Source organism: Pristiophorus japonicus, chromosome 13 (genome assembly GCF_044704955.1).
Source record: "Pristiophorus japonicus isolate sPriJap1 chromosome 13, sPriJap1.hap1, whole genome shotgun sequence".
In the NCBI taxonomy this organism is placed as follows: Eukaryota; Metazoa; Chordata; class Chondrichthyes; family Pristiophoridae; genus Pristiophorus; species Pristiophorus japonicus.
This window is the reverse complement of record NC_091989.1, coordinates 31,735,634-31,757,196: the sequence shown is the minus strand read 5'-3', so window position 1 is coordinate 31,757,196 and position 21,563 is coordinate 31,735,634. Positions and strand designations below refer to the sequence as shown.

The window sequence follows — 21,563 nt, the reverse complement described above, 5'->3', positions numbered from 1 at the left end:
AGTTTGATAGAAGAATATTTTTATTAAAGTACAAACAAGTGTTTGTATTAATGATTTAGACGAAGGAATTGAATGTAATATCTCCAAGTTTGCAGATGACACTAAGCTGGGTGGCAATGAGAGCTGTGAGGAGGATGCTAAGAGGCTTGGACAAGTTAGGTGAATGGGCAAATGCATGGCAGATGCAGTATAATGTGAATAAATGTGAGGTTATCCACTTTAGTGGCAAAAACAGGAAGGCAGATTATCTGAATGGTGACAGATTAGTATAAGGGGAGGTGCAACGAGACCTGGGTGTCATGGTACACCAGTCACTGAAGGTAGGCATGCAGGTACAGCAGACAGTATAGAAAGCAAATGGCATGCTGGCCTTCATAGCGAGAGGATTTGAGTATAGGAGCAGCGAGGTCTTACTGCAGTTGTACAGGGCCTTGGTGAGACCACACCTGGAGTATTGTGTGCAGTTTTGGTCTCCTAATCTGAGGAAGGACATTCTTGCTATTGACGGAGTGCAGCGAAGGTTCACCAGACTAATTTCCGAGATGGCAGGACTGACATATGAAGAAAGACTGGATTGACTAGGACTCACTGGAATTTTGAAGAATGAGAGGGGATCGCATAGAAACATATAAAATGATGATAGGACTGGACAGATTAGATGCAGGAAGAATGTTCCCGATGTTGGGGAAATCCAGAACCAGAGGTCACAGTCTAAAGATAACGGGTAAGCCATATAGGACCGAGATGAGGAGAAACTTTTTCCACCTAGAGAGTGGTGAACCTGTGGAATTCTCTACCACAGAAAGTTGTTGAGTCCAGTTCATTGGATATATTCAAGAAGGAGTTAAGATGTAGCCCTTACGGCTAAGGGGATCAGGGGGTATGGAGAGAAGGCGGGAGTAGGGTACTGAAGTTGCATGATCAGCCACGATCATAGTGAATGGTGGTGCAGGCTCGAAGGGCCAAATGGCCTGCTCCTGCACCTATTTTCTATGTTTCTATTTAAATTATAACTGAATCATTTCCATTATTTGTTCCATTAACACAACACAACATTGCGGAACAGGTCCAAACAGTAAACATGGTCCATTTGGAATAGTTGTCACTGAGCCTTCAGGCAACAAAGCATTTACAGATAAGCTGCTGGCGCAAGGCTCAAGCAATCGTTAAAGGGGCATAATGGCCCGCTCTCCTCCGCCGTCGTGCTCCGGGTTCAGGTAGTTGCATGGCTCCCTTGTCCACCTCTTCCTCCTCATTATCAGCCACTCTCACCTCAGGTGGGTCTTCTACTACCAGACGCTGCTACCTTATGATGGCCAAGTTATGCAGCATGCAGCACACAACAGTGAACTGACTATCTCAGGGGAGTATTGCAAGGAGCCTCTGGAATGGTCCAGGCATCGGAAACACTGTTTCAAGATGCCAACGGTCCTCTCTATTATGCTGCGCGTTGCAAAGTGCGACATGTTGTATTCCCGGTCAGCTTCTGTCCGGGTTTTGCGTTGGGGCATCATGAGCCAGGTGGTAAGGCCGTACCGTTTGTCTCCCAGCAGCCAGCTCTGCCTTTCTGGCTGCTGCTGAAACATGGCAGATAAAGCACTCTCGCATAGGACCCAGGGTATCTCGCATCAACTGACATGATGTGATGCATGTCGTCACACACAAGCTGCATATTAACGGAGTGGAAGTCTTTTCTGTTCCTGTACATCTCAGAATCCTCCAAAGGTACTCGCAAGGCGATGTGGATACAATCTATGCAGCCTTGTACCTTTGAGAAGCCAGCAATCCTGGAAAAGCCCACAGCCATGTCACGCATCGCCTGGGCCGGGTCATGGGGAACTTTATGTAGTCATTCCTCCAGGCATATAGTGCAGCAGTCACCTGCTAAATGCAGATATGTGTTGCAATTGAGAAATGACACACACATCCCCAGTTGAGGCCTGGAATGATCCAGATGCATAGAATGAAAGTGCAGCTGTAACTGACAAAGCCGTCCTCCTGTTGCTTCTAGGTTGCAGGTCTGCTTTTACTAACTCACAGATCTCGGTTACAACTTCTTTGTGGAAACGCAGCCTTCTCACACAGTCTGCATCACTCAGCTGCAGGTATGAATGCCTGTCTCGATATACCCGACCTGGGTAAGGCCTCCTGCCCATCATCCTGCGTGCTCTGAGGTTCCTCACGCGACGACGTCGAATCAATCGTCTCCTCTGCAGCACCATCATGCAGAAGGCTTGCATGAGGTATGGCATTGTCAGTGTTGCCCCCATGTTTAAATTGTACCTTTGCAAGAAGCTCAAAACAGCAAGACAAGCTTCTTTGTTCTCTCTCTCCCCAAGGTCGACGCTCTAGTATGGACCACACCCAGGTCAGTGCATGCACATTAGGCTTGCTTAGAACAGGAAGCTAGACATTCAAATGAGGACATTTGGGGCAACGAAGTCTAATGCAATTCTTTAATCTCAGATTATTTTCAAAGTACCACCACCCTCCTCACCGGGCTCGAGGGTTGGCCGGCAGAATCGCTCCCTCGCACAGACACAGGGGCTCGGCAAACACCCTCCCCGCACATGGGCTTCCTTGGCTGCTGCTGCATAGTGCAAGGGTTCTCATCCCGTCAATTCGGCTTCCATCCACCCGCACCCGCCCCCACCCCCCGGGCTTCTTTTGAAGCCGAGCCCCGAACCCATGTCTGGGTGAAGGACCGATTCTGCCGGCTGACACTCCCACCCTTGAGCCCGGTTTGGAGACGTTCGGTGGTGGCATGGCACTTTGAAAAAAATCCAAAATTAAAGAATTGCATTAGATTTCCATTTTCTGTGTTTTAAGTTTGAAAAAATAGAGCTTCATGATGCACATTTAGTATGTTCCTGACTCCCTCCAAAACTTCGCCCAAAAAACAATGGCGTCTTTCTGCCGATTTTGTAATGTGCGCTGTTTTTTCTTACATGCCCAGACGGTTTTTTGGGAGTGGTCACATACGCCGCCCTCTGAAAAATGTGAGTTGGTCAAACTTGCATAAATGTGAAAAACTGGCGCAGACATTAGGTTATGCCCCCTATGACGCAAAAAAAACCCTAAAAAAATTGGAACTAACTGAGTTACGCTGGCGCACAATCTTTGGGGAAACTTGGATATTTTAATTTAGGCCAAAAAAAGTGGCGCGCGCCAAAAAAATGGCGCAGATAACTGGGAAAAATTGAGGCCCTAGCTCCCACAAAACACAACACAGTACCAGACTCTGGACCAGCTTCTTCCCTCCCTTCAATGCTGCAGAAAACACAAGCCCCACACTTAGCCATTCTCTTCCTCCGTCAACCCCAACTTGACTCCCTAACCCACTCTCCTGATTTTTAGACCTTGCTTAATCTGGTCCTGCCTTCCAGATGGACCACACTCCAGCTCTCTCCATATAACTGGCTCAATCCACAACTCGCTTCAACCCTAAGGTCCATTCCAGCTCTAGACTTCACTACTTTCCACCCTGCTGTACTTCCCAGACTTCCCTGCTTGCTCTTCTCTCCCTTTTCTGAAGAAAAGCACAGATGACATACTGTTTATTATAATTACAAACATTGATAATATGCATAATTTAAAATACACTGGTTGCTATATGCAAAGCTAAATATAATTTTTCACAGTAAATATATTTTAAAACAATAGGAGGAATCACAAAAGGATAGTTACTTTACATATAAAAGTAAACTGAGGATTGCAAGTCAAGTTAAGAGATCGAAGAAATTTAAATGAAGATCAAGTAAAATTGGCATGGAGTGCAAATAAAATACAAATGTATTTTATGCAAAACCAATTGATCGCCATGGAATTAATTGCTCATGGATAAAAATATTAAATGTGATTTAAAATGAGGAATATTAAAAACTTCCATGGTTTTCAATTAGCAGAAACCAGGCGGAGATTTTGACCTGGACTCTGAAGGACAAGGGAGGATATTTTTTTAAAGATTTAAATGCAGCCCCATACACGAGGCTATAAACCATTTCCAGGGAGGTGGGAGAAGGAGAGAGACAACAGCACCCACAACCCAGGCACCTCTGCTGGATTTTCTGATGTTTTTAATATGGTGGGTGCGCTAGATGGTAGGCTAACTAGGGAACTGCCATCTGATTTCAGAAAATTCACTAGGGTCAGTAGTGTAGGTTCCCAGTGAGTACAATCCCAAAGTCATTGTCTGGATTGCTGGTCCACAAATCTCCTTTCCACATGCTGTTTCTTTGGAGAGTATTAAACTGTGCCAATTCTAGCACAATGCTGCCATCCAGTGTCATAACTGTTTAATGCACCGGTATAAAATTTGAAAAAATATAACTATATTGAGTTATACAAATCAAAAGTAGTCAACTCTAGGCCCATATCCAGTCTGTTCCCCCAACTTCAACACCCTGAAGAACTCGTGATTTTTTTTGTTTTAAAAAGAAAAGTGCTCTGAAGAGCTGTTGGTAGAACTAGCTTGGGTATCAATAAGGATTAACCTCACTAATTTTAAATACATTAATACATAATGCGACATTTCTGAAGTGTAAAAAGACTGCTTCATTTGCTATGCTGACGCAAGTACGTCTGGATTATTGATGCATTTTGGAAGGACAACTAACTGATGAATCAAAAAAATTGCTTCTATTTGTCAAACAATGATTCCATTAACATGCACCCAAGCATCTTCAATATAGACTAGTACACTGTATTGGCATAATAACTGCAGATTGCATAATTACTCTGAGTTATAAGAGAAAGAATGTGCAATGTAAGCTCTACTTCTATGGATTCAACGATATGGAACATCCAAGTGTACAGACCAAAAATTAATAGGTTTCATTGCTAGATTAAAATCAACAATGGATTACACTATCAAGTTTTTATAACATTAGTTTTATATAATCTCGAATTCAGCATTCAATGTGTTTTCAAAGATTGTTCCGATTGGTTTCACATGCTTGGAGTGGTACGACCTTTTCATATCTGAAACTCTAACCTTTTCAGATTTCCCAATGGAACCAGTTAATATTGATATATTCCAAACTCACCTGAGAGAAGATATTTGCAGTGGGAGTCACTCTGCTGTCGACAATGCTGTAGAAAATTGCCAACAACCTATCCAGTGGGAATGGTTTGGGGCCAAGGAGGTGATTGCTGGTCTGTAAGAAACAAGGTTAATTAGACTGATCTGTCTTAGTAATAATACACCAAGGGACATTATGTTGCCTGCAAGCCGATTAAGTGAACAGCCACTTGTTTATGTAATTCATTTTCTTAAGCTGCTGTATGTCATGCTTTCAAAACATAACTGCCATTAATTAATGAGATAGATGCTGCTATGATGGAGAACAATAGCTGAAGATCTGTATTTGATGCACTGTATATGGGGTTGGATTTTACTGTAACAATATAATGGTAGGTACTGCAGGGAATAGATTTCCTGGACTAGTTTCGATCGCCTGGATGGGTTGGTGAGGAATTTTCCGAGATTTTTTCTCCCTAAATTGGCCTGGGTTTTTATCTGGTTTTTGCCTCTCCCAGATTATATGGCTCCAGTTTGGGTGCAGTGTAGATGTTTTTAGTAGGTGTGTTGCAGTGGTGTGGGGCGGACTGGTTGGGCTGGGTGCTCTTTGCCTTTCTGTTATTGTTCATGGGTTTGTATGTAACCTTTAGGGCTGCTGACCAAGGGCCGTGCGGCTCTTTGTCGGCCAGCGGAGACATGATGGGCCGAAATGGCCTCCTTCTGCGCTGTAAATTTCTATGTTTCTATGAAAACAGCAAAATATCAATCATCATTTCCCTCTACACTAGTTTCATAAAACACGTAAAAAGATGTCAATGAAAAATCATACATACATAAGGGAAAAAAAAACGTAAATGACTGGATCCATCTTTTCAATTATAATTTGTAGTCTTTGAACATCCAAGCCTGCCTACAATTCCACACCAGCCGCTGGGTGCTATAGAGCACTTTTTCTTTTACTTTCTCAGCTCAAACTCAGCACCACATAGATTAGCTGGTTAGGTTAACTATTTTTTCAATGTATATTTTTATATTTTCATTTATCCCAGACTCATTTTTTGTAATCTTCCCCAGGAAAACCCACCCCAAGCATCATACCTGCTCCGCACCTAATATGACATTCCTGACACTTAGTCCATAGCTTCCCTGCTGCTAATTAGTTTTGAGGAATAAACCAGTAGCCTTGATTCTTGATTTATATTGAGATACAAAGGATTCAATCCACACAAGACAAATTAAACTTAGAATGCAGATTAGATTCAGATAAAATGTCTGTCCAGAAAGGTGTTTCTTGCATATCATGTTGGTTCAAGCCAATGGGGCATGTTAAGACATGCTTGTGGCATTCACAGCTAATAAGTTAGAATGGCACCTTTCATTTGTGCCCAGCAGGGTTCACATAGAATCAATGAATCGTAGAAATTTACAGCACGGAAGGAGGCCATTTTGGCCCATCGTGTTCGTGCCGGCCAACAAAGAGCTATCCAGCCTAATCCCACTTTCCAGCTCTTGGTCCGTAGCGCTGTAGGTTACGGCACTTCAAGTGCACATCCAAGTACTTTATAAATGTGATGAGGGTTTCTGCCTCTACCACCTTTTCAGGCAGTGAGTTCCAGACCTCCACCGCCCTCAGTGAAGAAATTGCCCCTCAAATCCCCTTTAAACCTTCTACCAAAATCTATGCCCCCTGGTTGTCGACCCCTCTGCTAAGGGAAATAGGTGCGTCCTATCCACTCTACTTAGGCCTCTCATAATTTGATAAATTCAGGGGGAAGGTTTGAGGGGCTTGTTAGGGTTCCACACCTAGAAGGGTGGTTGGACCTTTGATCAGCAGTTCAATTGGCCCGACATGAGGCGACATGTTTGGCTTCCCGTCTAGCTAGGACAGGAGCGTAATCTGCGGGGGATGTGCTGTTGGCTGCAGTATTAGGGGTTTCAACAGGCGACCTGGAAGGGATGAACTTGGAAGATACAAGGTGTGTCTGTCAATTGCTCATTCACATTCGTACATGGGGGTCCTGGTAGATGCAAAATTCATTTTAGTCTGGACATAGTACTTTGGGACCACGCTGAAAATGATGTTTCTTCAATAACAAATTCCCAGTGCTGCTTAAGCTTGCAGTGTACAAGATATGCACCTTCTTTGGCCACGTGCAAGATCTAGGACTAAACTATGTGAGGGAGTTATAGTAAAAAAGGGATTGGCTGCAAGTGCTCTGGTCAACTCTGACCTGTCACTAAGTACTCTTGAAGGAAAGTCAGCCTCATGTCATACAAACCTCTTTGCCAAAACCCTCCTGAGGACTGGAATTATACAGCTTGTTGAGTACACTGTGTATGCAACACTGAACTTTGAATCTGCCTTTAGCTTGATGGAAGGACTTACACAGAATAGTTTGCAACATATTAGATATCTGTTCGAACTGATTAGGAAAATCAGACTTGGGATAACCCATCAGGAAACTCAGGATAGCAGCTGCTAGAAGGCATCAACTCGAGGCCAGGTATGAGAACACATACTCATATAACCCATCAGTTTGCACAGATGCAAACAGCTGCTGCTGAAGGTTTGTACATCCAACTGGTGAAATTACTGAATGGAATATGATGGTGCATCTATGCTGTTGTAAGGAGGATGACGGGAATACACTCACACATTTTGCTGAGTTGTGCTACTCGCCATGATACTCATGTAGAGTTCTGGTACTTGTTACCTGCCTGACAGAGGATCAACTTTGAATAGTAAGGTGTAAACATGCAGGCTGAAGTAGTCCACTGAAGCCATCCATCTATGCAAAACCATTATAGTTATTGGAGAGTGCACTTAGTATAGTGTGAACAGACAATGAGAGAGAATTAGAGGTATGTGTACTTCTGAAATAGATAAACATTCTAATTACTCATGTTACCTACAGATGACATTTCTACATCATGGAAATGTTGAATGCCACTCTATGCGGAATTCTAAGTGCCTTGGGCTCTGAATTGGAGAGACAATACTTCCCAATTGCTCTATCTCAACCTGTTTTAAAAAATGTCAGAAAGCATGATGATTTCAGAGAAAATAGTAAGTGTTTCAGCATTTTTTTAAAATCCAGACTTGTATTTCAAAACCGACAATACTGTACAATTATTTTTTTTTGGATCTAACACTGAAAACACTATATTGATGCCAGATTATATTAATAAATCCTTCACAATGCAATACGGAAGGGCCTGAATTTGCAGTTCGGAGGGGCCCCGCAAGTTCCAGGTTTAGGTATGCAAAACGCATGCACCTAAACCTGGAACTTGCGATTCTCTTGACAGATCCACCGCATCTGAAAGGGCCTCCGCGGACAGAGAGTTGGGCTATTTGCCCAACTCCTTCCCAGTGAAATTCTTACAACTGACAAAGGCAGGCGTACGGTCTGTTTTTATCAGTGCAAGACTTTTAAAATACTGAAAAATACATTTTTTTAAATAATTTAAACATTTAAAATCCTGTTTTTAGACTTTAAAATATGTAAATTTATCTTTCAAAAAATTAAATTTTTGTTTTAAATAATGAATTAAATTCCATTTTTATTAATTTGAAAGATGTGATTTTTTAAAAAGTTATTTTAAGTGTTTGTGGGAGTATTCCCATTCAGACTTATGGTGATTCCGTATATCAGAACACACCATTAAGTATGATTGGGAATACCCCTACTCTGACAGGTTGGGCTGGCCCACATGATCCCAGTGATCAGAATGGCAGGCAGTGACTAGTGGAGAGCCGCACGGCTCAGTGCTGGGACCCCAGCTCTTTACAATATACTTTATAACAATTTAGACGAAGGAATTGAGTGTAATATCTCCAAGTTTGCAGATGGCACTAAACTGGGTGGTGGTGTGAGCTGTGAGGAGGATGCTAAGCGGTTGCAGGGTGACTTGGACAGGTTAGGTGAGTGGACAAATGCATGGCAGATGCAGTAGAATGTGGATAAATGTGAGGTTATCCATTTTGGGGGCAAAAACACGAAGGCAGAATATTATCTGAATGGCGGCAGATTAGGAAAAGGGGAGGTGCAACGAGACCTGGGTGTCATGGTTCATCAGTCATTGAAAGTTGACATGCAGGTACAGCAGGTGGTGAAGAAGGCAAATGGTATGTTGGCTTTCATAGCTAGGGGAGTTGAGTATAGGAGCAGGGAGGTCTTACTGCAGTTGTACAGGGCCTTCTGAGGCCTCACCTGGAATATTGTGTTCAGTTTTGGTCTCCTAATCTGAGGAAGGACGTTCTTGCTATTGAGGGAGTGCAGCGAAGGTTCACCAGACTGATTCCAGGGATGGCTGGACTAACATATGAGGAGAGACTGAATCAACTGGGCCTTTATTCACTGGAGTTTAGAAGGAAGAGAGGAGATCTCATAGAAACGTATAAGATTCTGACGGGACTGGACAGGTTAGATGTGGGAAGAATATTCCCGATGTTGGGGAAGTCCAGAACTAGGAGACATAGTCTTAGGATAAGGGGTAGGCCATTTAGGACTGAGATGAGGAGAAACGTCTTCATTCAGAGAATTGTTAACCTGTGGAATTCCCTGCCACAGAGAGTTGTTGATGCCAGTTCATTGGATATGTTCAAGAGGGAGTTAGATATGGCCCTTACGGCTAAAGTGATCAAGGGGTATGGAGAGAAAGCAGGAAAGGGGTACTGAGGGAATGATCAGCCATGATCTTATTGAATGGTGGTGCAGGCTCGAAGGGCCGAATGGCCTACTCCTGCACCTATTTTCTATGTTTCTATGCGTAAGAAACCCATACGCTCCTGGAATAAGTGTGTCTCTATGCAGACCTTCACAGAGAGGCCCAGGATCGCAAGTCTCTGAAGCTCCGGGACCACCGGGTACTTTCGTAGAAATTTATGAGGTTGGAAGCCTGCAGACTCAATTTCTAGGTGAAACCAATTTCAAGTCTTCTGGACTAAATAACTTCCTTTTTATAAAAGGTACACTTGTTACATTGGGCAGGAAACATTGAGAAAAGTAAGTGTTTCTGGTCTTATAGAGGATAGTATTAAAGCTAACAGTGTGTCTGGTATCCCAGATTCCTTTAGCTTTGAGGGAATGATATGGACGTTTGATGTGTATTGCATGTCCATATATGGCTACTAGAGTGTAGATCTTATACTCTTTCACTCAAATAGATAGCAACGTTCTACACTTTTCACTTCATTTGACCTTCCAAATATTCTTTTCATTGGGTCAAGTAACTCCATTACAACATTTTATGTAATGAAGCTCATGGCTCTTGGATTGAGAGTTTATTCTGAGCCTTCCTAAAACTGTGTCAATTCCCTATCTGTTGGGGCAATGGTTTATTAGTCAAGCCATCAAATGTGTTATGTAACTACTGAGGACAAGTGTTACAAGAGCACAGAAATGATCTTATGTCTGTGTAGGACGCTGCCATTTTGAAACTATGGAATCATATTTGAAGGTGTTATGCAGTTAAAAGTGGTAGCTAACTAAATATTCATGGCAGTAAGCAGTTATGATGGAAGCAGAGCTCCACCTTACTTTATAATATAAAACATCACTATTATATCTTCTTCATAGCAGTGTCAGCTGTGGCTCAGTGAGTGGATGTGAAAGGACTCCGCACTGGTGCCGCTGTAATTCTGGGCCGAAAGGACCGGCCCGCACCCATCCCGGGTCGAAAGGACTCCACACTGGCCCCGGGCCAAAAAGACTCCGCACCGGCCCCGCTGCTATCCTGGGCCAAAAGGACTCCGCACCAGCCCGCTGCAATGCCGGGCCGAAGGGACTCCGCACCAGCCCGCTGCAATGCCGGGCCGAAGGGACCGGACCACACCCATCCCAGCCGAAAGGACTCCACATCTGCCCACACCTCTCCCTGCGGTCGCACACCAGCTGTTCATTGTGCTGACAGATTCGGGGGGACATTGAACCGGCCGAAGGGACTCCTGGGCCAGCGCTGAACTGGCGGAAGGGGCTCAAAGGCCGGCGTTCAACCAGCCGAAGGGCCGCCGGACCGACTGAAGGGACCGAGGCGGCGGCGGCGTTCAACCCAATATCTTAAACTTCTAACCAACTTTTAATCAACTTTGAAACTTTTTAAACAATTTGGGAGAACTTTTAAAACTTACATTTTAGACTTTTAATCAAAATACTTTAAAATACCTATTATTGATCTACATCCTTGATTTTTTTTAACAACCGTTAAAAATTCGCAATTTATTTTAAAAGTTGCTATCAACTTTTAGTCAACTCTTAAATCTTTTTAAACAATTTGGAAATACTTTTAAACTTCTAAAATACATCTTAGACTTTTTAACAACTCTTAGAAACTTTTTAAACGAGTTGGGAATTTTTATCAACTTATAACTCTTAAAATAACTTTGGAAGTGACCTTCCTAATGCCTGCCCCCCAACCAAACCTCGGGCCATCTACCATCAATGGCGCTACTCGGCGCCGAGCTTGCGGCCAACACTTCACTGTAGGTAAGTAGGGTTATACAGCTGTGCCTGGTCTCCAGTTCACTTGGACCCCCTTGCCATTGGACCAAGACCATGTTCAGCTAAGCCCGTGTGGTTGCCGGTGTGCAGCGGCCACCCCACGTTAAAAGAACTCACGCACAGGCATCTTCCACTTCGTCAGTATCCTCATGGACAATTCAAACAGCAACAAGCCGGAACGCCGCACCGTCATAGTTGCCTGGGAACTCAGACGTTTTGACATTGACATCGTCGCCCTAAGCGAGACCCGGCGGACAGGGGAAGGCCAGTTGAAGGAACATGGTGGAGGTTATATATTTTTCTGGAAAGGGAAACCAGAGGCAGAACACCACCTTCATGGAGTCGGCTTTGCCGTCAAGAATGAGCTGGTCGACCACCTCAAAGACCACCCCTGTGGGGTTAACGAACGCCTCATGACTCTTTGTCTCACCCTATCCCAGAACCAATGCGCCACAGTCATCAGTGTGTAAGCCCCAACACTCGATGCAATGGATGAGGCTAATGAGCGTTTTTATTCCAACCTCGAGACATTCTCGTCCCGCGAGCCCACAGACGACAAATTGATCCTCCTGGGTGACTAATGCTCGGGTCGGCAAAGACACAGCCCTCTGGGGAGGCGTGATTGGCAGAGAGGGGGTAGGGAACAGAGGGACAAATAGAAGGCATGGTGGCAACACCCTCGCTCCAAACACTGGCATCTGCTTGACTACGTCGTCGTCCGAGCCAGGGATCGCAAGGATGCGCGCATCACCTGCACCATGACAGGAGCTGATGACTGCTGGACGGACCACCGTCTAATCCGATCCATCATCAACATTAACATTGCCCCAAAGCAGAAGGGACAGCAGAAGCAGTGTCACAAAAAAGTTATTGCCGGGGCACCCAACTAAGAGAGCCCTATATAGCCAGCGCCTCACAGCCAATCTGGCGTGCCTTGATGACCCTGAGATGCTGAATGCCCACAGCGTTTGGTCTGCCCTCAGGCCTCTATAACTAGTGCCTGTGATGAGACACTTGGTCACTCAACCAGAAAACATCAGGACTGGTTTAATGAAAATGATCAGGAGATCGAAGAACTAATAGATCGCAAGCGCAAAGCATTTCTGAGCCTCAAGCAACAACCCAACTTGGGAGCTGCAAAACAACATTATAGACGGCTGAAGGCTCAGGTCCAACAAAAAACCCAGGGCCTAAAGAACAGGTGGTGGATGGAGAAAGCACAGGATACACAACAACTGGCCGACAGCCATGATATGCGAGGATTCTTCATTGCAGTCAAGGCCACCCACGGTCCAAACTCCCAAGGCCGCACCCCACTCCTGGCCAAGAACAGGGATACACTCATCAAGGAGGCTGTCAGGGCCCGATGGAAGGAACACTTTGAAGGTCTCTTCAATCGAGACTCTGCCTTTGACTTGAGTGTTCTCGACTCCATCCCGCAGCATGCGACCCGCCACCATCTCAGTGAAACTCCAATGTTGCACGAGGTAGGCAAAGCCATAAAACAGCTCAAGAATAACAAGGCTACAGGTGCGGATGGAATCCCTGCTGAGGCGCTAAAGTATGGTAGAGAGGCGCTGTTGGCGCGGATACGACCTCATCTCTCTAATCTGGAGGGAGGAGGAGAGCATGTTGGGAGATCTCAGAGATGCAGTGATCGTGACCATTTTTTAAAAAGGGGACCAGTCCGACTGCGGCAACTACAGGGGAATCTCCCTGCCATCAGCCACTGGGAAAGTTGTCGCTAGAGTCCTCCTCAACCGTCTTCTCCCTGTGACCGAGGAGCTCCTCCCAGAATCACAGTGCGGATTTCGTCCACTACGGGGCATAATGGACATGATCTTTGCAGCGCGATAGCTGCAGTAAAAATGCAGGGAGCAGCGGCAGCCCTTATATATGGCCTTCTTCGACCTTGCAAAGGCCTTTGACACTGTCAACCGTGAGGGTCTATGGAGCGTCCTCCTCCGTTTCGGATGCCCCCAAAAGTTTTCCATCATCCTTCGCCTGCTCCATGACGACATGCAGGCTGTGATCCTTACCAACGGATCCATTACAGACCCAATTCACGTCCGGACTGGGGTCAAACAGAGCTGTGTCATCACTCTAGCCCTCTTCTCAATCTTCCTTGCCGCCACGCTCCACCTCACAATCAACAAGCTCCCCGCTGGAGTGGAACTAAACTACAGAACCAGTGGGAAGCTGTTTAACCTACGCCGCCTCCAGGCCAGGTCCAAGGTCACCCCAACCTCTGTCATTGAGTTACAGTAGGCAGACGATGCCTACGTCTGCGCACATTCTGCTGCTGAACTCCAGAATATAGTCAATGTATTCACTGAGGCATATGAAAGCATGGGCCTTACGCTTAACATCCGTAAGACAAGATTCACAGCGCAGCCCTCGACAACGTGGACCATTTCCCATATCTCGGGAGCCTCTTATCAACAAAGGCAGACACTGATGCGGAGATTCAACATCGCCTCCAGTGGGCTAGTGCAGCCTTCGGCCGTCTGAGGAAAAGAGTGTTTGAAGACCTGGCCCTCAAATCTACCACCAAGCTCATGGTCTACAGGGCTGTAGTAATACTCACCCTCCTGTATGGATCTGAGGCATGAACGATATATAGAAGGCACCTCAAGTCGCTGGAGATATATCACCAACAATGTCTCCGCAAGATCCTGCAAATCCCCTTGGAGGAGAGGCTCACCAACATCAGTGTCCTCGTCCAGGCTAACATTCCCAGTATTGAAGCACTGACCACACTCGATCAGCTTTGCTGGGCAGGTCACATAGTTCACATGCCAGATACAAGACTCTCTAAGCAAATGCTTTATGCGGAGCTCCTTCATGGTGGACGAGCCAAAGGTGGGCAGCGGAAGCGTTACAAGGACACCCTTAAAGCCTCCCTGGTAAAGTGCGACATCACCACTGACACCTGGGAGAGCCTGGCCGAAGACCGCCTGAGGTGGAGAAAGTGCATCCGGGAGGACGTTGAGTTCTTCGAGTCTCAACACAAAGAGCCTGAAGAGGTCAGGCACAGATAGCGGAAGGAGCGCGCGGCAAACTAGCCCCACCCACCCCTTCCCTCGACGAATATCTGTCCCACCTGTGACAGTCTGCGGCTCTTGTGTTGGACTGTTCAGCCACCAGAGAACTCACTTTGGGAAGTGGATGCAAGTGTTCCTCGATTCCGAGGGACTGCCTATGATGATGATGACTACATAACCAAAAGTGACTCTGTTTAATATTCTACCATGTATTTTCAGGCCTTTCTATTTACTATTAACTGAACAAACCAAGCATGCGAGCTAAATACACAGTAATTAAAACACGCAATGACCTGTGGAGTCATGCTAGAACAGATCTCACCACTAGTGTGCACTCAACCAATAAAATTACTATACACAAACAAGTTATAATAACAAACCTGCACATTGGCAATTTAACCTGTCACCCCGTCTCAACTGAACCAGAAAAAACTAGCAACTGTATTTTTAAATAGCTAATATTCCACTACTTGACAACCAGTCAGCTCTCACCATTGTCAGCAATGTAAGCTGAGTGAGTGATTGCAGCACTCCGGATTTTTGCAGAAGGCATATAAAAACTAGACTTATTTGGTAATTTTATGATCCATCTGGTCTTACTCCAAGTATGTGAACAAAAACCATGCTTGTATATCTTCTGTCATCGTTCACCTCATTTATCGCAGAATCTATAATATAAAACTCACATTTTACAGTGCAAATAACATTCTGCTTGGGAAGCAGCCAAATAGCTTATTACAATGAAGTGTGATTTAATAGCAGAGTCAATGAAGATATCTACAAGTATAACACTGTACTGGAAAACATCTATCACACAGGTGCAGCTACCCTTAAAATTCAGCCGACTAGGCTTGGCTTTAAAATTTTTACTGTCAACAAACTTTGAAAATAAGATACTCGTAAAGTGCTCAGTGACATTCAAAAAACGGGCCCGCAATTTTGCCACCGGAAGTGAGGCAAATTACAGTACACAAATAAGTTACAATAACAAATGAAAGGGATAGACAAGATAGAGGCAGAGAGGTTGTTTCCATTGGTCGGGAAGACTAGAACTAGGGGGCACAGTCTCAAAATATGGGGGAGCCAATTTAAAACCGAGTTGAGAAGGAATTTCTTCTCCCAGAGGGTTGTGAATCTGCGGAATTCTCTGTCCACGGAAGCAGTTGAGGCTAGCTCATTGAATGTATTCAAATCACAGGTAGATAGAATTTTTTAACCAATAAGGGAATTAAGGGTTATGGGGAGCGGGCGGGTAAGTGGAGCTGAGTCCACGGCCAGATTAGCCATGATCTTGTTGAATGGCGGTGCAGGCTCGAGGGGCTAGATGGCCTACTCCTGTTCCTAATTCTTATGTTCTTATGTAGGACTTTCTTCCACTGTAAATTATGAGATAAACTAACAAATATACACCATGAGTTAGGCTCCAAAAAAATCCTAAATGGGGGGCTGGGGAGGAAAATACCTGGAAGAGAGGCAGAGTCGTGGTGCAGCAACACTGTATTAATCAGGCAACCTAGGCAAGAACAATTATAATCCAGCAAAAGAAACGAGTTGCAAACTTCATAAAGCCAGACCTATATGTTCTCGTAACAGAGATACGGACAGAGCAGAAGGGACAAGCCATGTGGCGTTAGGGGCCAGATACATGCCAAGAAAGTGTATGCACTTTGGGGAAGGAGGTGACTGTGGCAGTGAGTGCCATATCCTTGAACCCCAGGGGCTCCTTTCTCTGCAGGAGGAAGTATAATGACCTCATCACGCATGAAGTGCATGATTTTGTTAAAAATGGTAGAACATTTGACAAGATCGAAAAATATGGGAATGTCACAGAAGTATCTCCAAGAACTCTAAAGGCAACTAACTTCACCGTAAGACTTAAAATATTTTCACAGTTTGAACATTGTAAAACAAGAACAGCAAAAGCAGTAATTGTTCTTTATTTCTTCTACGTAAACTAAATGTACCAATAATGTTTGTTATTTTGGTATGTCTAATATTCTGAGACAGCTGGTGGCAGTTGCATGCAGAATGTTAAAAGACCCCAAAATCTTCTCTCAATAAACTGGGGAACTTCAAGGTATTTGTAGAGTTAATCCAGTGTTGTTCTTGTTGGTAGTGTTGGCAGACTTCATCCTAATCATTCTCTTCCATTTTGGTATCATTTCTCTGTTGGATCTGTTGGACGACATGCAAGCCATGATCCTGACCAACGGATCCACCACAGACCCAATTCATGTACGGACCGGGGTCATGCAAGGCTGTGTCATTGCACCAACACTCTTCTCGATCTTCCTGGCTGCAATGCTCCATCTCAGCCTAAGTAAGCTCCCCGCTGGAGTGGAGCTAATCTACAGAACAAACGGGAAACTGTTCAACCTCCATCGCCTCCAATCCAGATCCAAGGTCCCTCCATCCTCTGGCATCAAATTACAGTATGCAGACGAAGCTTGCGTCTGCGCACATTCAGAGGTCAACATCTTCCCCGATGCGTATGAGAGCATGGGCCTTACACTAAACATCCGTAAGACAAAGGTCCTCTACCAAGCTGCCCCCGCCACACAGTACTGCTCCCGATTATCAAAATCCACGATGAGGCCTTGGACAACGTGGACCATTTTCCATACCTTAGGCACCTATATCAACAAGGGCAGACGTCGATGATGAAGTCCAACACCACCTTCAGTGTGCCAGTGCAGCCTTCGGTCGCTTGAGGAAAAGAGTGTTTGAAGACCAGGACCTCAAACCCATGGTCTACAGAACAGTAGCGATACCCGTCCTCCTATATGCCTCAGAGACATGGACTATGTATAGCAGGGCACATCACAGCACTGGAGAGGTACTACCAATGCTGCCTCCGCAAGATCCTGCAAATCCATTGGCAGGATAGACGCACCAACACCAGTGTTCTCGCTCAGGCCAACATCCCCAGCATCGAAGCATTGACCACGCTCGATCAGCTCCGTTGGTCAGACCACATCGTCCGCATGCCCGATACTAGACTCCCAAAACAAGTCTACTCGGAGCTCCAACATGGCAAGAGAGCCCCAGGTAGGTAGAGGAAATGCTTCAAGGACATCCTCAAAGCCTCCTTGAAAAAGTGCAATATCCTCACCGACACTTGGGAATCCCTGGCCCAAGTCCACTCAAAGTGAAGAAGCATCTGGGAAAGCGCCGAACACATTGAGTCTCTTCGCCGGGAGCAAGCGGAAGCCAAGCGCAAACAGTGGCAGGAGCGCACGGCAACCCAAGCTCCCCACCCACCCGCCCCATCAACCACTGTCTGCCCCATCTGCGACAGAGACTGTAGGTCCCACATTGGACTCATCAGTCACCTGAGAACTCATTTTTAGTGTGGGAGCAAGTCATCCTCGGTTCCAAGGGACTACCTAAGAGAAGAGAGAGTATCATTCCTACCAACAATCGCAGAGTGAAACATCAGCATCAGTCACAGGTCCAGTGCACTCTGCTGTGCTATCAATGTCAGTTCATCAAATTCTTCAACTGTCATTCCCACAGGCAGTTCTGAATTTCCCACTACTCCAGCACTTTCTTTGCTAGGTACAGGTTAAAAAGTCAGCTATTGAAAAATATTTCTTTATAGTTGCAGGTTTTAGTGCACCGCAGGCAGGAATCAGCATATAAACTGAATAATCTGTTTCGCCAGTTATGATCCTATGCAGTCACTTCAATCATCAATGGCATGCAAAATTTGATTTGCCAATCTACTCTCGTCATGCTGTTTTCAAGGTTTTAATTAATCCTGGATCGACTGGCTGTATCAATGACGCGTTGGAGGTAGCAAAATTAGTTTGGCATGTGTCACGGTAATATGTGGCCACGCTGAGCAATTGTAAATGACCACGACTTCTGACACCTGCATACACAATGATCCGGTGCAGTCAATCGTAAATTAAGGTTTAAGTTGTACTAGCAATGGAAATTGCTTTGATTTGATTTGCATTTGGATAGATAAAGATCAACATGAAAACAATGCGGTTCATTGCCCTTGCCAATAATTAAAAATTTGTTTTGTCTGTTCCTGCCATGGTGGCACAAAGCAGGACAGAAATGTGTTCCATTTCTGTTCCCTGTATTTATAGGGCTAGAAATTGGTCTTTTGGTGATAGCGGTATTTTTCGGCAAAAATTTTTACCACTTTTTTTTTAAAAAAGGCCTAAAATTGGCCAAAGAAATGCACCCGACGGTAAAAATCGGCGTTGCACAAGGATTTGCGGTGGAAACCGCGGTCTTCGGCAACTTTAGTCTGAGGCTGATTACCGCTAAAAAGGCACATCCTGGGAGACCGTGGGTTCCATTGAGGAGTAACACAAGTTACAGCGCAGATATGGGTCCAATCCAACTTAAATATAACACTCGATATCAATACTCACCTTTTCGTGCTTCTTCAAAAATGAGGTTTTCTTAATTTTCCCATGATGCTGAAAATAAAACATGAAGGAGAAAGAAAAAGTTATAACATTGTGTTGATCTACCAAGTGCTCAAAGCGATTAGATATCTACAATACTATTTCTGAAATTAACAATCTATTTTACCTGAACATAAGTTTGTGCTTATAACTGCTGTGGAGTAAATCCAAAATAGTTGCTTAATTCAACAGCGACCCTCAGCTAAATACAATTTCCAATTAAAACAGGAAATTTCATTACTATGAAATATAATTTAAATGGAGAAAAATTGCAAAGTGCTGCAGTACAGAGGGACCTGGGGGTCCTTGTGCATGAAATACAAAAAGTTAGTATGCAGGTACAGCAAGTAATCAGGAAGGCAAATGGAATGGTGGCCTTTATTGCAAGGGGGATAGAGTATAAAAGCAGAGAAGTCCTGCTACAACTGTACAGGGTATTGGTGAGGTTACACCTAGAGTACTGCGTACAGTTTTGGTCACCGTATTTAAGGAAGGATATACTTGCATTGGAGGCTGTTCAGAAAAGGTTCACTAGGTTGATTCCGGAGATGAGTGGGTTGACTTATGAAGATAGGTTGAGTAGGTTGCGCCTATACACATTGCAGTGCAGAAGAATGAGAGGTGATCTTATCGAAACATATAAGATAATGAGGGAGCTCGACAAGATGGATGCAGAGAGGATCTTTCCACTCATTGGGGAAACTAAAACTAGGGAACATAGTCTCAGAATAAGGCGCTGCCCATTTAAAACTGAGATAAGAAGGAATTTCTTCTCTCCGAGGGTTGTAAATCTATGGAATTCTCTGTCCCAGAGAGCTGTGGAGGCTGGGTTATTGAATATATTTAAGGCGGAGATAGACAGATTTTTGAGCGATATGGGAATAAAGGGTTATGGGGAGCGGGCAGGGAAGTGGAGCTGAGTCCATGATCAGATCAGCCATGATCTTATTAAATGGCGCAGCAGGCTCGAGGGGCCAGGTGGCCTACACCTGCTCCCATTTCTTATGTTCTTAATACAAATATTCTCCAGTAAACTGAAGGGTCAACTGTACACACTATATCATCCCTCACAAGTAATAGAGTACTGCTTTGAACTGAAAAGTCAAATAAATACTAAGTGTAAGCCAAAAATATTTTACAACTAAGGGGACAGTCTTGGCTCAGTGAGATCATTCGCACCTCTAAGTCAAAGGTTGTGGGTTCAAGCCCCACTCCAAGACATAATCTAGATTAACAGAGTATGATAATAATATCTCAGAAAGACATAAAAGATCTCTCAGCACTTTTCAAAGAAGAGCAGCTAAGCTTTCCTAGTCTCCTGGCCAATAAGTGATCCCTCAACCAACATCACTTTTGTTCTTTAAATAAACATTTTATGGTGATTTATCTCGTTATTGTTTGCAGGAACTTACTGTGCACAAATTGGTTGCTGCGTTTCCCCACATTCCAAGAGTGCATACTTCAGAAGTAATTCATTCAAGTTATTTCTTTAAGTTACAATAAAATATTCTCTTGCATCAGATCCCTTTTATTTTATTCACATTTGCTAAATTCTACATTAGCAAATCAAACATGTACTATTCTGCATTATTTAAATAGCTTTCAGGATATCGCACCCAATGAAAATAAAAGGTATTAAAAGCAAGCTCATTTACCTGACAGGCACAGTTTTTCCCAACACTATTTTAATCTGACTAAGATGTCAAAATTATTTATATCTTGTACAACATGCAAATAGGAGACTAATTTTGTACATCGTTGTAACCAGTCCTGCATTTACCAGCAGGAACACTTCTTATACACTCCCACAAAGAATCATCCAGCACAGATTGAAGAAATCAAATCTGGGCTCCTCCAGGCCAGCAAGACAATTACATAAAATTAGGGCTCATGGGATTGGATGCAAATATATTCACACGGATTGAGGATTGGTTAACGGACAGAAAAGAGAGAGTAGGAATAAACGGGTCATTTTCCAGTTGGCAGGTTGTAACTAGTGGAGTACTGCAAGGATCAGTGCTTGGGCCTCAGCTATTTACAATCTATATCAATAACTTAGATGAGGGAACTGAGTGCAATGTATTCGAGTTGGCGGACGATACAAAGTTAGGTGGGAAAGTGAGCTGTGAGGAAGATGCATAGAGGCTGCAAAGGGATATAGACAGGTTAAGTGAGTAGGTAAGAACATGGCAGATAGAGTATAACGTAGCTAAGTGTGAAGCTTTCCATTTTGGTAAGAAAAATGGAAAAGCAGAAAATCTTTTCAATGGTGAGAGACTGGGAAATGTTGGTATTCAGAGAGACCTTGGTGTCCTTATACACAAATCACAGAAAGTTAAAATGCAGGTACAGCAAGCAATTAGAAAGCAAATGGTATGTTAGTCTTTATTACAAAAAGTGATTGGAGTACAAGAGTAAAGACTTGCTACAATTATATAGAGACCTGGTGAGACCGCACTTGGAGTAGTGTGTACAGTTCTGGTCTCCTTACCCAAGGAAGGATATACTTGCCTTAGAGGGAGTGCAACAAAGATTCACTAGACTGATTCCTGGGAAGAGGGGTTTGTCC

The 21,563-nt window shown here is 44.3% G+C and overlaps 1 protein-coding gene across 4 annotated transcripts in view; it reads right to left on the bottom strand.

Moving 5' to 3' along the window:
* Nucleotides 1–21,563, bottom strand: part of orc5 (origin recognition complex, subunit 5) — a 126,088-nt gene that overhangs the window by 30,435 nt on the left and 74,090 nt on the right. For 3 of the 4 annotated variants that reach the window (XM_070896614.1, XM_070896618.1, XM_070896616.1), the window contains 2 exons: nt 18,959–19,006; nt 5,046–5,156 (listed from right to left, as the gene is read on the bottom strand). In XM_070896614.1, the coding sequence (XP_070752715.1) occupies nt 5,046–5,156; nt 18,959–19,006 (159 nt within the window). Of the gene's footprint in view, nt 1–5,045; nt 5,157–15,188; nt 15,236–18,958; nt 19,007–21,563 lie in introns of those variants that run through there. The other variant, XM_070896615.1, reaches the window with a different exon arrangement.